Source organism: Xylaria bambusicola (assembly GCF_022495145.1).
Source record: "Xylaria bambusicola strain CBS 139988 unplaced genomic scaffold F5B22scaffold_20, whole genome shotgun sequence".
In the NCBI taxonomy this organism is placed as follows: domain Eukaryota; kingdom Fungi; phylum Ascomycota; class Sordariomycetes; order Xylariales; family Xylariaceae; genus Xylaria; species Xylaria bambusicola.
Genome location: NW_025953573.1, coordinates 165,828 through 181,220, shown reverse-complemented (window position 1 = coordinate 181,220; position 15,393 = coordinate 165,828). Strand labels below are relative to the sequence as shown.

Here is a 15,393-nt window from a genome sequence, read left to right as displayed (position 1 = left end):
AAAATCGGATGAGGAAAGGCTCGTTGATCGCAACTGGGCCGCATGATTGCACTGCATCCCATCTTCGACCTTGGACCCTGCTCTGGTCGTATATATCCGGTCGTATGTTCTAGCACGCAAACAACTCCACAACAGACGGTCCATGCCACGCATTCAAAGCATTTGCACAATGCCTTTTCCCAGTACCGTTCCCCCCCCCCCCCAGTCGACGCTATACCGCCTGCAGTAGGCCGTTTTTTATACTACCTGCAGCTTGTGGCTGTCCAACATGCATGCATACTGCATACGCTAGAGACAAGCTCACGATCCCCATCTTGGAACAGGTAGGCAGGCAATTATAACAATAGAAGAACACGCCATGTGGTGGGCTCGTCCCTCTCTCACGGACGCAGTTTGCGTGTCACGACAAACGTCCAACGGCACGATCTTGCCTGTTGGTATATAACCCCTCCCAGACCCTCCGTTATGTGTATATGTGATGTATATGTGATGTCGGCTATCTTGTACTATCCACAGCCGAATGGGAAAATTAGCACTACCTAGTCGTCACTAGGTAAAGATTGAATGCTTGAGCACCGTCCCCCCCAGATTTTTACACCGCTCCTTGCATCGCCGGCAATTCCCAGATTACCAGGCCAGCTATCTAGTGGTGGGTGCGCGTGGTCATTTTGGCGCCGATAGCGCAAGGACCTCATAGAGTCTCGATGAGGTACTGTATATGCACGAGATACGATCGATGCACAGGCCCGGTTGCTATTCCTTATTTTGCCATCTTTATCGTGCTCTCTATATGGATGGTAGCGTAGTTGAAGCTTATTTTCAGCTTTTTTTTCCCATCGACAATACCTATGACTACCTAGATAGGTGACCTAGATTGCTTAATCAAATGCTTACTCCATAACCGCAACTTACACAAATTACCTTGATAATTCAACCAGTTGGTTTTTAAGGCAGATGGCTTTGCCCGGGAGACATGATATTTCTGGACATCAGGTAGCCACATCACCAAGCCACATAGGTACTACACGATGGTTCACATTACTACTAGGTAGGTAGGTAGGTAGTATAGACAATGATATTTCTGCATTCGTGCAATGATTGCTACCTATGAGTTTCGGAGAATATCCCACTACCTAAGTAAGAACTTGTCAGTTGGAATAAGAACGCTGATCATCTTCCAGCCACGTTTCAACATAGATACAATATGTCGTATTTCAGGTTACCGGTACTGCACCTATCCAGATGAACAGCTCGAGTTCGTCGGAATAAGAAAAAACCTGCTCCCCTGAGGCTCTCTAAACGCCTTTCCGCCCTATCATTTTACACGTTCTTGTGACACAACTGCCGCCTTTATTTCTGTAGCAAGGGATATAATAACGAAGCTATGTACCAATCAGCTGGATTAATTTTACAAGACCTCAGTCTCGGATGGTTTTCTGTGGGCAGCACAAATCATTACCTACATTTAATGAGTTTTAGGTCAGCGAAAGGCAAACCCCTCGGATGTGTCTGAGGAGGTAAGGACACACTCTCTGTATGTAAGCTAGTCCCGTGTGCTTCTCACTTAGACATACTTGTAAGGCTAACCTACCTCATATTGACTTACGAAGTAAGTACTTAGAAGGGGGGTATATCTAGATGTGTACGAAGTAAGCATACATATATGCAGTGTAAATGTAGAGGCAAGATGAGACATGTCAGCGCTGTGATTGACCTGACCTGTCAGTCGCTATAGTGATATCTGTCTTGGGATTCTATCTTGGGCAGACTTGGGTCAGTCGAGGCGTATGATCGGCTGAAGATCAGCACCTATTACGAAGATGATTGAGCGATGGATATGCCTGCTTATATGTACAATGACACCGATACGGAACCGGTAGATGGGACAGAATGGGAGCCATTGACGAGTAGCATTGGACTTGGACTGAACCCGACGAAGATCGGCTGCAAGGCCAGTCGCCTTTGTGCTTCAGTGGCTCGAGTGGCTCTGCAGTGGCCCTGCAGTGGCCAAGAAATGCATGCTAGACCGGCACCCGATTGGCCGACTCGACAGTGGACCCCTGGCTCGCCCACTGAAGACCCCTCCATCCAGCCAGCCCCTCCAATGGGACAGCCCCGCATAGAGACGGCTTCTGTGCTAGCTTGACGTAGGAGCTACTTTGTGCAAAAAAAAAAAAAAAAAGTTGTTGGCGGTTTCGGTCTGAATTTTTCTTTTCTTTTCCTTCTTCTATTCTGCTGTAGGCAGGACCATCTTCCTTCACCTTATATACCTCTTGGAAGAAGAGCACTTACCATTGTTCTACGTCCAATCCAGCTGGTACCATTATGATCAATTGAGTGGTGAGCAGAGCCTTGCAGTGCCACCCCACGTACCAGAGGGCGAGCTGCCCGTTGTTTCTCACCTTTGCTTTCGCCCATAATCACCATCATTTATCGATCGGTTCCTCTTCATAATAGCTCGGTTAGGCCGTCCCATACCGCGTTGTATCAGTTCTAGACAACAGACAGCAGATCCTAGACAGCACAATGGAGCCCGTACACTACCCGCCCTCGACGGCGCGGTTAATCGACGCCGACGATGACAGCCTCATGTGCCTCGACCTCGAGGACCAGTCTTCCTACCAGGGCTATAGTTTCGGTGCTAAGAAGAGCATCGCTGGTGAATTGGTCTTCCAGACTGGCATGGTCGGCTACCCAGAGTCCATAACAGACCCTTCCTACCGCGGCCAAATCCTTGTCATCACCTTTCCCCTGGTGGGAAACTATGGTGTGCCCTCCCGAGAGACCATGGATGAGCTGTTGCGCGACCGCCCTGCTCACTTCGAATCCTCCGAGATACATATTGCAGGTCTCGTTGTATCTTCGTACGCCGGAGAGGACTACTCGCACTTTCTAGCGACTTCCTCCCTCGGAACATGGCTCAAAGAACAAGGTGTGCCGGCCATGTATGGTGTTGACACTAGAGCCCTGACAGAGCGAATTCGCCAGGAAGGTAGCATGCTTGGTCGTATGCTCCTTCAGAAACAGCAATTGACAAATGGGTCTGATGCTGTTAACGGAGACGAAACTAGTCTGTTGACCGGCAAAAATTGGAGACCATACTTCGAGGCTGTTGACTGGGTCAACCCTAATACGAAGAATCTGGTAGCTGAGGGTGAGTGGTCTTTGAGAAAAGACATTCCTGTATGCCAGCTAATAATCCATAGTCTCTATCAAAAAGGTCCAGCTTTACCAACCAACTCCTGAAACTGCACTTAAGCATCCCTCTGGGCGCACTCTTCGTGTGCTCTGCCTCGACGTCGGTATGAAGAATAATCAACTACGATGCTTCCTGAATAGGGGTGTTGAAGTCAAGGTCTGTCCTTGGGATTATGATTTCTCTCACGAGAAAGACTACGATGGTCTGTTCATATCCAACGGTCCCGGTGACCCTGCAGTCTTGCGCGAGACTACTGTTAGGAATATCGCCGAGACGTTAAAGCTTAATCGTACGCCCGTGTTCGGTATTTGTCTTGGTCACCAGCTGCTCGCCCAGGCTGCCGGAGCCAGTACCGAGAAGATGAAGTTCGGTAACCGTGGGCACAACATTCCTTGCACGAGTATGATCACGGGCAAGTGTCACATTACTTCACAGAATCACGGTTTCGCCGTCAGTGCCCCAACCCTTCCCGAAAACGAGTGGAAAGAGCTATTTGTAAACGCCAACGACGGTAGCAACGAGGGTATCATGCACATCAGCAAGCCCTACTTCAGTGTGCAATTTCATCCTGAGAGCACGCCTGGCCCTCGCGATACGGAGTACCTATTCGATGTGTTCATAAGCACAATTGTCAACTGCGCACAGAACTCTGAGCTTCTTAGCTCGCCTGTAAGCTTCCCTGGTGGTACTTACGAAGAGAACGAGAAGCTCCACCCTCGAGTTCACGTCAAGAAGGTACTTGTCCTTGGTAGTGGCGGCCTGAGCATTGGCCAGGCTGGAGAGTTTGACTATTCCGGTAGTCAAGCCATCAAAGCTTTGAAAGAAGAAGGCATCTATACCGTCCTCATCAACCCAAACATTGCAACAATTCAAACCTCCAAAGGTCTCGCCGACAAGGTATACTTCCTGCCAGTAACAGCTGATTTCGTGCGCAAAGTTATCATCCACGAACGGCCGGACGCCATTTACGTTACCTTTGGCGGTCAGACAGCTTTGCAAGTAGGTATTCAACTTAAAGATGAGTTCGAGGGGCTCGGAGTTCAAGTCCTTGGTACTCCTATTGACACCATAATCACAACGGAAGACCGGGAGCTTTTTGCCCGGAGTATGGACTCCATTGGCGAGAAATGTGCTAAGTCTGCCTCCGCTAGTAGCGTGGACGAGGCTATGCGTGTTGTCAAAGACATTGGTTTCCCTGTTATCGTCAGAGCTGCGTATGCACTGGGTGGACTGGGAAGTGGCTTTGCGAATAACGAAGCTGAGCTTCTCGATCTCTGCAATAAAGCTCTAGCTGTCAGCCCACAAGTTCTTATCGAGAGGAGTATGAAGGGTTGGAAAGAAATCGAATACGAAGTCGTCCGAGATGCTCAGGATAACTGCATCACGGTCTGTAACATGGAAAATTTCGATCCGCTCGGTATTCACACGGGTGACTCTATCGTCGTTGCCCCGTCCCAGACTCTCTCTGATGAAGATTATAATATGTTGCGAACAACAGCTGTCAACGTCATTCGTCACCTTGGAGTGGTTGGAGAATGCAACATTCAATACGCTCTAAACCCTTTCTCTCGCGAGTACTGCATCATCGAGGTCAACGCCCGTCTATCACGTTCATCTGCGTTAGCCTCGAAAGCTACAGGCTATCCTCTAGCATTCATTGCAGCAAAGCTTGGTCTTGGCATCCCGTTGAAGGACATCAAGAATGCAGTCACGAAAGTCACATGTGCCTGCTTCGAGCCTTCACTAGACTACGTTGTTGTTAAGATGCCCCGATGGGATCTTAAGAAATTTGTCCGAGTCTCCACCCAGCTTGGTTCCTCAATGAAGAGTGTAGGTGAAGTTATGAGTATCGGAAGAACTTTTGAAGAGGCGATCCAGAAAGCAATTCGGGCAATCGATTTTCACAATCTAGGATTTGGAGAGACCAAAGCCCTTATGTCCATCGACGACGAATTGCAAACACCGTCTGATCAACGTTTGTTCGCTATTGCCAATGCTATGCATGCCGGCTATTCAGTGGACAGAATCTGGGAGTTAACCAAGATTGATAAGTGGTTCCTCCACAAGCTGATGGGCCTGAATAACTTTGGTAAATTGATGACAAGCTACAACACTGCACAAATCTCTAAGCGCCCAGACCTTCTGCTTCAAGGCAAAAGACTTGGCTTTAGTGACCGTCAATTAGCTAAGTTCTGGGATTCCAACGAGCTAGCTGTTAGACGCATGAGATACGAGGCTGGCATTACACCATTCGTTAAGCAGATCGATACGGTGGCTGCCGAGTTTCCTGCATACACTAACTACCTCTATCTCACTTACAATGCATCAGAACATGACATCAGCTTCAACGATCATGGTGTAATGGTCCTGGGCTCAGGTGTCTACCGAATTGGATCGTCTGTCGAGTTTGATTGGTGTTCCGTGCGCGCTATCCGCACTCTGCGTGAATCTGGCTTCAAGACTATCATGGTTAACTACAACCCCGAGACTGTCAGCACTGACTATGATGAAGCCGATCGCTTGTACTTCGAGAACATCAGCCTGGAAACTATTCTTGACATCTACCAGATGGAATCGGCAAGCGGAGTGCTCGGTGCCATGGGTGGCCAGACTCCGAACAACATCGCTCTACCTCTGCTACGTGCCGGTATTAAGGTTCTCGGAACGTCACCAGAGATGATTGACCGCGCCGAAAACCGATACAAGTTCTCACGCATGCTTGACGAGATTGGTGTCGATCAGCCAACCTGGAAGGAGCTCACCAGTTTCGAGGATGCTAAGGCATTCTGTCAGAAGGTTTCATACCCTGTACTGGTTCGGCCGTCATATGTCCTGTCTGGTGCAGCCATGAACACAGTTTACTCGGAAGCAGATCTTGAGTTGTATCTTCAGCAAGCCGCTGATGTCTCTCGAGAACACCCAGTCGTCATTACCAAATACATTGAAAATGCCAAGGAGATTGAGATGGATGCTGTAGCCAAAGATGGTACCGTTGTAGGGCACTTCATTTCGGAACATGTCGAGAACGCTGGTGTACACTCGGGCGATGCGACTCTCATCTTACCGCCGCAAGATCTTGAAGAGACAACTATCAAACGTATCGAGGAGGCCACAAGAAAAATTGGCGCCAAACTCAACGTTACGGGCCCTTTCAATATTCAGTTCATCGCCAAGGATAACGACATTAAGGTCATCGAATGCAACGTTCGAGCATCTCGTTCGTTCCCTTTTGTGTCAAAGGTCATGGGAGTTGATCTCATTGAAATGGCGACCAAGGCAATTATGGGGGTGCCTTTCACAGAATACCCGCCAACGAACCTCTCTCCTGGCTCTGTAGGAGTTAAGGTTCCGCAATTCAGTTTCTCTAGACTTTCTGGCGCAGATCCTGTTCTTGGCGTGGAAATGGCCTCTACTGGTGAAGTCGCTTGTTTCGGAAGAGATAAGTATGAGGCGTATCTTAAGGCATTGATGTCGACTGGTTTTAAGATCCCAAAGAGCAACATCCTTTTGTCAATCGGTTCATACAGGGACAAGAAAGAGATGCTGCCTTCTGTGGAAAGGCTTCAGAAGCTCGGTTACAAGCTTTACGCCACCGCTGGTACGGCTGATTTCTATCAGGACCATGGTATTCCCGTCCAATTCTTGGAAGCACTCGGGAAGGAGACTGATGACCAGAGGTCTGAGTTCTCTTTGACGCAGCACTTGTCAAACAACATGATCAACCTCTACATCAACCTACCATCCAATAACAAGTATCGTCGACCGGCAAACTACATGAGCAGAGGGTACCAGACACGCCGAATGGCTGTGGACTATCAGATTCCCCTGGTGACGAATGTTAAGAACGCTAAGATCCTGATTGAAGCGATCGCTAGACACTTCGATTTGGAAGTCGCCAATCGTGACTATCAGACCAGCCATCGCTCAATCGTTCTCCCAGGTCTGATCAATATCGCTGCTTTCGTACCGGGTATTGTATCTCCAGATAGCCACGATCTGCAGGCAGTCACAAAGGCCTCTATTGCCTCCGGCTTTAGCATGGTTCGTGTCATGCCTATGGGGTTGGATGGATCCATTACCGATGCCAGGACGCTCAAGCTTGCCCAGCTCAACAGCAAACGTGGAGGCTACTGTGACTACAACTTCTCTATCTCGGCAACTTCTGAAAATGCCAACCAGATTAGTCAGGTTACTGGTGAAGTTGGGTCACTCTTCATCCCATTCAACCATCTCTCAGACAATATTAGCAAAGTCGCTGCTGTCACTGCCCATTTCGATTCGTGGCCTACACATAAACCGATAGTCACTGATGCAAAGACAACTGATCTTGCATCCATTCTCTTGCTTGCAAGTCTTCACAATCGGCGTATCCACGTCACTAGTGTGACTTCAAGAGATGATATCCGACTCATCTCTCTTAGCAAGCAGAAGGGTTTGAGTGTTACCTGCGATGTCTCAATCTATTCTCTGTACCTGTCACGCAAGGACTACCCAGACTGCCAGTTTCTTCCTGAGTTGAGTGACCAAGAGGCTTTATGGGAACACTTGGCTACTATTGATGTGTTCTCAATCGGTAGCGTCCCATTCCAGTTGGCACGTGCCTTGCACCCTGATGACCAGACCTTCAAGCCAGATCCTGCTGTTGGTATCGCTGAAGCTCTTCCACTGCTTCTCACATCCGTTGTCGACGGCAAGTTAACTATCGACGATATCAAAGCGCGACTATATGATAACCCCAAACGAATCTTCGAGCTTCATGAACAAGTGGGCGCATCAGTCGAAGTTGAGTTGGAACGCACATACACGGTGCCAAAATCTGCTTCATGGTCTCCGTTTGCTGGAAAGGTTATGCGTGGAGCAGTACAACGAGTTACTTTCGCCGAGAAGACAGTATGTCTCGATGGAGGCGTTCTTCCATTGTCGCCGCTCGGCAAGGACATGTCTACACACAACAGCCTGCCTGCACCCTCATCACCGGCTCTGGTGTCCACACCTCAGGTAGCTCCGTTCCCTGTAGATGCTCTCAGCCCTCGACAGCCATCGCAGCTCAGTAAAGGAGCACGCCTGTATGACGGTGAATTTGATTCTCTGCGGCCTGCTGCCAAACTTGCGACTCCCGCCGATGAGTTCAGTCTTCCAGGGCCGGCACGTTCACCGCTCGTGAACTCACTCCATAACCTTTTGTCACGGCCATCTATTTTCAAGAACGCACACGTCCTTTCCGTGAAGGATTACTCCAGATCCGATCTTCATCTTCTCTTCACGGTAGCCCAGGAGATGCGTCTAGGTGTGGACCGAGAAGGTGTGCTCGACACGCTCCGTGGTCGTGTGCTATGCTCTCTGTTCTACGAACCTTCAACACGTACGTCCGCCTCATTCGATGCTGCCATGCAACGTCTAGGTGGTAGAACAGTTGTTATCGCCACCTCACAGTCATCGATACAGAAGGGAGAATCATTGCAAGATACTCTAAGAACCCTTGAGTGCTACGGTGACGCTGTTGTGCTTCGTCACCCCGAAGAAAGCTCGGTCGAAGTTGCCAAGAGATATAGCAAGGTCCCTATAATCAATGGGGGCAATGGAAGCGCAGAACACCCTACCCAGGCCTTCCTCGATTTGTTCACTATCCGGGAAGAACTGGGTACCGTCAAGGGCTTGACCATCACCTTTGTTGGAGACCTCTTATACGGACGAACTGTTCATTCGTTGGTCTACTTGCTCCGACACTATCAAGTGTCAGTGCAGCTTGTCTCGCCTAAGTCGCTTTCCCTTCCGGGCGATGTTCGCCAGGTCCTCAAAGAGTCAGGCCAGTTACTATGCGAGTCGGAGGATCTCAGCCCTGAAATTCTCGCCAGGAGCGACGTGCTGTACTGCACGCGCATTCAAAAGGAGCGCTTCCCGAGTGTCGAAGAATACGAGAAGGTCAAGAATGTGTACCGCATTGACAACGCTACCCTGAAGCATGCTAAGCAGCACACAAGAGTGTTGCACCCGCTTCCCAGGAACGAGGAGGTGGCGGAGGAAGTGGATTTCGACAATAGAGCGGCGTATTTCAGACAGGTAAGCACCGTTACGACAGCTTTTGCCAGGAATGATCCAGGTCATAGACTAACGATTTCGCAGATGAGATATGGACTTTACTGCCGCATGGCTTTGTTGGCATTAGTGATGTCTTAACATAAAACAGTTTTGCTTAGTGACGTGTCCTTCACTACCTTCGGACTTACAAACTATCGACATTCTTTTCTTTCATCTTCTCTTCATCATCGGGTATTAGTATGGGCAGGGTGTAAAAAAAGAAAAGTATTAGAAACGTGTTTGAACTAGATAGGAACACCTGTCACAAGATACATGAAAGGCTCAGGCCGCTTATGAGTGAATGATTTTAAAGCACATAAGTGCATTCTGGGGGGCGTTAACTGAGCGGCGTATGGTTTGATATCGGGACGTATGTATATGATGTTTTACACGTTTATGTTATACGTGTTTTTGTTTTTGTATGTATGTTATCTGTATATGTATATAGCGTACGTTGTGTATATTTTGTATATAGTGTGTATGTATATGTATTGTATAATTATATTTAATAATTATTCACCTAAATCGGTTTTCTCTTCTTGCTATTCCTTTAATTTCTTGACTCTTTGTGAATTTATCTACACATCAAACACATCAACCTGATATATCATTAATGACGGCGATCCCCAAGTGCAGGGATCATACCTATCTCCACGACAGAATGGATGGTGGGTGGTGGCGGGGTTGTGTGGGGAGCTCTACGCCACAAGTAGAGCTATGCTAGCTTGACCATAGTGATAGTAAGTATATTTATACGCATATTAATCCCAAGCCCAACCTCTTCTCAAAGTCCTCTCAATATTGTATCTAGGTTTGCTCAAACTTGGCTACAGGAAAGGCCATAATTGAGGTCTACATAGATACTTTGATCATTCCTTGTATCGAAAGCCAGACGAACTAGTGACGTCATCGCTATCGGCCAATTTAGCTCGCGCATTCCCCCGGAGTTGGACGCGGGAAAGGAGGGGCTACCTAGCCTAGACTTGTCGAGAAGTCGTATGAATCATCGCCAGGAACCGACTTGGAGGAAGGCTTTCCAGGATACAGACATAGCCAGTAACGCCCTCGATCCAGAAAAACGTGGGAGACTCTCAAGTCGGAGAACAGCTGAGGTAGAAACGCCAATTTACCTGCTAGGTTAAGCGGACTGCGTTTGGAAGAGCAATCTACACCTACCAGTCAGTCCAAAGAGGAGAGAAGAGAAATCGAATGCGCCGCGCGACAAACATCCTCTGTCTCGCAAGTCATCTACAACCGCATCGCATACAATCCATATCAACAGCAACGACAACCACGCCCTCACCACCAACAATAGGGAAAATGTCCGCATCACCACCGCCATCCGCGGCAGCGCCCTGGCGCAGCCTCTTCCTCTCGCATCTGGAGGGCATGGACTCGGCCGAGTTCACGTTGAGCACGCTGCGTCGCGCCTCCTCCTCCTCCTCCTCCTCTTCTTCGGCTGGCGGACGTCGCTCGTCGATCCTCGCTGCGCCCTTGTACGTCCCGCGGGCCCGCACGTGCATATGTCGGGGCCTATGGGCGCATTTGCCCATCAACCCGAAGAACGAGGCCGAGTTGAACCCGGAGGGTGTCTGGGAGAGCGAGTTGATTACCTTTACGACGGATGTTCGGATGGATAAAATGGAGGAGCTTGTAAGCATCGAACTACCAGTTGCGCCTCTCGCGTTCTCGTCTCTGCTTTTCGTCTTAATATTGTACACAGACTATGTTAAGGATTACTTGAGTTCCAGTGGCATTCGTTTCTTTACCAGGTATCGAATTCACATGATCACGACAAGCTAACGCAAGCATCTGCAGTGGGAGAACGGGCTCGACTTCGACCTACGAACAGGTGGGAGACGAGGCACGGACCCAGGCTCGCCGACAACAGGCAAGGTCGGCGAGGAGCTCTGGGAAGACAGCCTGGCGAGAATGAAGGGGAAGAGAAGCAGCTCGGACGAAAACGCCGCCAAGTCCTCGAAAGAGCGGAAACTGAAGGGCTCCGGAGGCGGCGGGACAGTCGAGGCCGTGTTCTGGGCCCGCGAGCCCGGCGTCCAGTGGCGCGTGCGCGGCCGCGCGTACGTCCTGGCCCCGGACATCGAGACGTCCCCCGAGGGCCGCGAGGTCGTGTCCGCGCTGAAGAGCCGCATGCGCAAACAGAGCCAGAGCCAGAGCGAAGAAGAGTCGCAATGGAGCTTCGCGCGCGAAATCACGGCGCATTTCGGCAATCTCAGCCCCGCGATGCGCGGCACCTTCCGCAACCCGCCGCCGGGCAGGCCCGTCCATTTACCTGTCGAGGACAAGGGGCTGGGGCTGGGGCAGAAGGTCGCGGATCTGGAGGACGCTGTTGCCAGGGCGAATTTCCGCGTCGTGGTCATCGTCCCGGAGGAGTTGGATCAGGCGGATCTGAGCGATCCGGAGAATCCGAAGAGATGGATACATACGTATGTCGGGGCGGGGGATAAAGGGAAGGGGGGCTGGGAGACTGTTGAGGTTTGGCCTTGATTTCGACGATGAAGAGAGCATGTCTAGTGCGGAGTGGAGTGAATATTGCTATGAGATTGATGTCGAGGAATGAAGAGCAGTATCTCTGACGATTGGTCTTGGAGTACTGATGCGAGGTTGGTCTTTCGGACTGTGAGACTCTCACTTCTTATCTGTATCATATTTCCACTTATTCAAAAGAGGCGTATTTCACTTCTACCACATCTTTTCTATGAAACATGAGTGAGTGAGTGGGTGTTCTCTCGAAGCTGAACCCGCTAGACCTCACAATCTTAACATCTATATAAAATCATATGTATTTGAAGAAGGCAATCTATTTTACCCAGCTTTTACAGGCCTAACTATTTGACGAATACTTACGAAAATCATTAGATTATAGCCTCCTATCTACAAGCCGTAGGCGCAGGCAGCTTTCGAACTGAGAAGTCAATACACGGAATACAGCATTGTACTTGACAAGCACACAAATCGACGCATCGACGACATGGTGAGGTCGTGGGTTGTTAGAAGAACGATCGATGTCGTACTTACATGTGGAGATCCACACATGTCTTCTCCTAAGTAAATATCACGCCCGAGAAATGAAAGCGAGTGAAACATACGATGGAAAAGGTATTAAGATTGAATGCGACCCAAGCATAACTACCGAGGTAATTGAACTTTCTACATTCGTCCTGCAAAGCGAATAGGTAGTCGTCTCATCTCGCCCATTCCTCTCTCACGTGCTCTACTTACAGTATGTCTGTTGTAGAGCATTGTGTCTCAAAACTTGGTGTATTTCCTTTTTTGGTCTTGTAAGTCTTTTTTGTTTCTCTCTTCTAGTTATTCTATTTTTACTTTTATTTTATTTTTTTGGGATTAGTAAAATGAAAATCCTATTCGTCGCCGCATATCTACGAGTAATATACGTGAGGAAAGCACATCATGCGATTGGTGTTCCTTCCCTTCCTTCCTAGTCGTTTTTGTTCGGGATTTGAACCGATAGGTGATTCGATGCGAAATTACGTTTTTGTTTTTTTTTGGGGTGTTAGTTACTTAGATACCTACATGTAGATGGGCACATGACGCCGAGGCTGTTAGTGTCAGGAATACCTAGGTACCTACCTAGGCAGGCTGGTGTAATGTTTGTGATTATGGGGTGTTAGGTGACGCATTGTGCGAGGAAGGGATTTGCTTTGAGTCTCATTTCGTTATGCGGTGTTAGTGCCATGTTGCTAGTGTTGCTACGATGACATTTCATCTAGGACTTGCTGAGATGTCAGGAGGTGTGTTTTGATTGTAGGTATTTGATAGTGGGTAGGTGGTATATACTGTAGAGAAGGTGTGACGATGCCGGACATCGCGAGAGTCTGCCATGGGTCCAACCAGGAGTACTGTATCATCACGTCTCCGGCACTATTGGAAACCACACGAGAGAAATCTGCCCTCACTTGAAGCTCAGCGGATACTACATGAACCTCCTATCGCCGATCTATAAGCACGCCGTAGGTTGCAGATGACATACCTATAGTAGGTATGGCACTGGAACTTTTGTAACAAAAATGCTACCTGATGTATCCCCCATCTCGCCCTCTATCCTACACAGTGTTGTGTACTTAAGTTGAGCATGTATCATCCGCAAACCTACCCTTATCCACCTACAGGCCTCACACGTGCTCAGCCGCACCGGGGAGGGGACCCTGTAAGATATTTCCCACACACTGATCTTCCCTCTGGTCTGACGTTGTTTCTAGAATGTGTCACGGCTGTCACAGTATTATCGCTGATGGGACCTGCTGACCTGGCCCGTTACCAGGCACATACATATCTACTACTACCCAATGAAGGCGAGGAGTAACTCTCTGTTTCCTTCTCTCAGGGCATTACTACCTGTAAGCAGAAAGTTGTGTCAATGAAACGTCCTCAGGTATGGGATAAATTGTTCGGCTCTGGGGGCTGGAGTGTGTATCGTAACGCGGTGTATTGCAGCACGCAAAACCAAGCAAACTCTCACACTTTCTACATGTACTGTTCGGTAAGTAAGTATGTATACGGTAGTGGCATGATATCGCGTGGCAGATTCCCGTGGTGGCCCGCCGAGAGCTGACGTGAAAGTTTCCTCTCTCTCTGTGTGTGTGGGTGCACCGCACACCGGGGGGAGAAAGGCTGTTGGTGTACGGGATACTACTCGCATACCTACTCGTATATCATGCGGATTTCGCTGAATGGACCAACATAACCATGCAATGCTCATTACATGTAATAATGCGCTACGGATAGACCCTTGCAGTTGTCCTACCCGTGATGCCCGCCTCCTCTCGGTAGCTCCGGCAGTGGTTGATTCTACCATGTCAACAACACGCAAGTACTGAATTCTCGAAGCTTTCCCCCTTGGATTGCGTGTTCTCTATCTTGGAGTCCATGGCTGCATGGGTCTCTACTGTGGAGGCAGGCATGTACAGAAGCATTTTACTTAAGTACACGAATGTATTTCGACTCGTGTTCAATGGTGTCAGCCTTGTAGAATCCATTTCCAGGATTTTTCTCTCGTAAAATACTTGCCATGCTGCAATAGTAAAGGCATGTTATAGGCCTAGCTGACCTTCTGTTACAGTAGGCAGTGTGCAAGAAAGGGTGTGCGTGCGTGCGTGGATGCAAAACCTTTGATGCTTCCAAGAAGTCTTCCATTCCTCTTTCGATACTCACACTAACCACCTCATGGCTGTTGCCAAGAAATTATTAGGGCGGGTTTTGATGTGTGTCGATCTTCTCCCCCTCTCTCCCCTCCCAGTCCCCTCTCACCTACATACTCTAATACATGGCAAATGCCGGTCAGTGCAGCACAAGCTCGTAGTGTACATTACAAAAGTCCAAAGTGGATTTTGTTCGCCATTTCCGCTTGGTGTAGAATTCGCGTGGAACTTTTTCTTTCGCAGCGAGTTTTGCTTACCTTCTAAAGCCGAGGTGAGGGGGTTGGCTTTACTGTGTACCTACTTCGTAATTGTGGACGGTTAAACCAGCTGCGACGTTCATGGAGTTGTACACTGGATACAAGCTAGGTTGAATAAATAGAATATGGAGGTCACTATGTTACTCTTGTCAATGCAGTGCGATTTGGATACATGCTCTTGAATGAACGCTTGGGCATACCAGACGCTCAGCACAAGCCTCGACAGCCTTCTGTACTGAAGAGGGGAGTCGAAGTTTTGAAACAGGGCTCGTATGGGAAACACTACACGTGGTATATATTTCATGAGCATTATAACATATTAAAATTAATCAATACCCAGGGTATTTCGGTTAATGGCTAACCATCTGCCGTTTTGAGTAGGTAGGTGTGGTAGGTGTTGCACGAGGTGTTGCTATTTTCAGAATGCTTGGTATTGGTCTCTCCACCTCTTTTTTTTTATTATTATCTCGGGCGCGAATGTGAGAGCCGAAGGGTCGAAGAGACCAAGTAGTTGATTACGTGATTCATGCTTCGAGGAGCTTGATCCTCCTATCGTTGACGCTCGGTGTTTGGGATGGCATGTTCTCAAGGACGTTGTACGTTAGCAGTGACACGTTGGAAACGACAATGCCTACTCTTCCTAACCAACATTAGAAGGTTAGCTGTTCATTTTGTTAGTTCT

General features: G+C 48.7%; 2 protein-coding genes across 2 annotated transcripts; both read left to right on the top strand.

The window, feature by feature from the left end:
- Positions 1-2,164: 2,164 nt before the first annotated feature.
- Positions 2,165-9,513, top strand: F5B22DRAFT_178896 (pyrABCN). Its single transcript, XM_047969389.1, has 3 exons — positions 2,165-3,154; positions 3,207-9,259; positions 9,323-9,513. Exons 1-3 carry the CDS (start codon positions 2,527-2,529, stop codon positions 9,374-9,376), a joined length of 6,735 nt encoding a protein of 2,244 aa, XP_047830845.1. The 5' UTR covers positions 2,165-2,526; the 3' UTR covers positions 9,377-9,513.
- Positions 9,514-10,304: 791 nt separating this feature from the next.
- Positions 10,305-11,995, top strand: F5B22DRAFT_179108 (pyridoxamine 5'-phosphate oxidase-domain-containing protein). Its single transcript, XM_047969392.1, has 2 exons — positions 10,305-10,930; positions 11,096-11,995. Exons 1-2 carry the CDS (start codon positions 10,487-10,489, stop codon positions 11,780-11,782), a joined length of 1,131 nt encoding a protein of 376 aa, XP_047830844.1. The 5' UTR covers positions 10,305-10,486; the 3' UTR covers positions 11,783-11,995.
- The last annotated feature ends 3,398 nt before the right edge of the window (positions 11,996-15,393 follow it).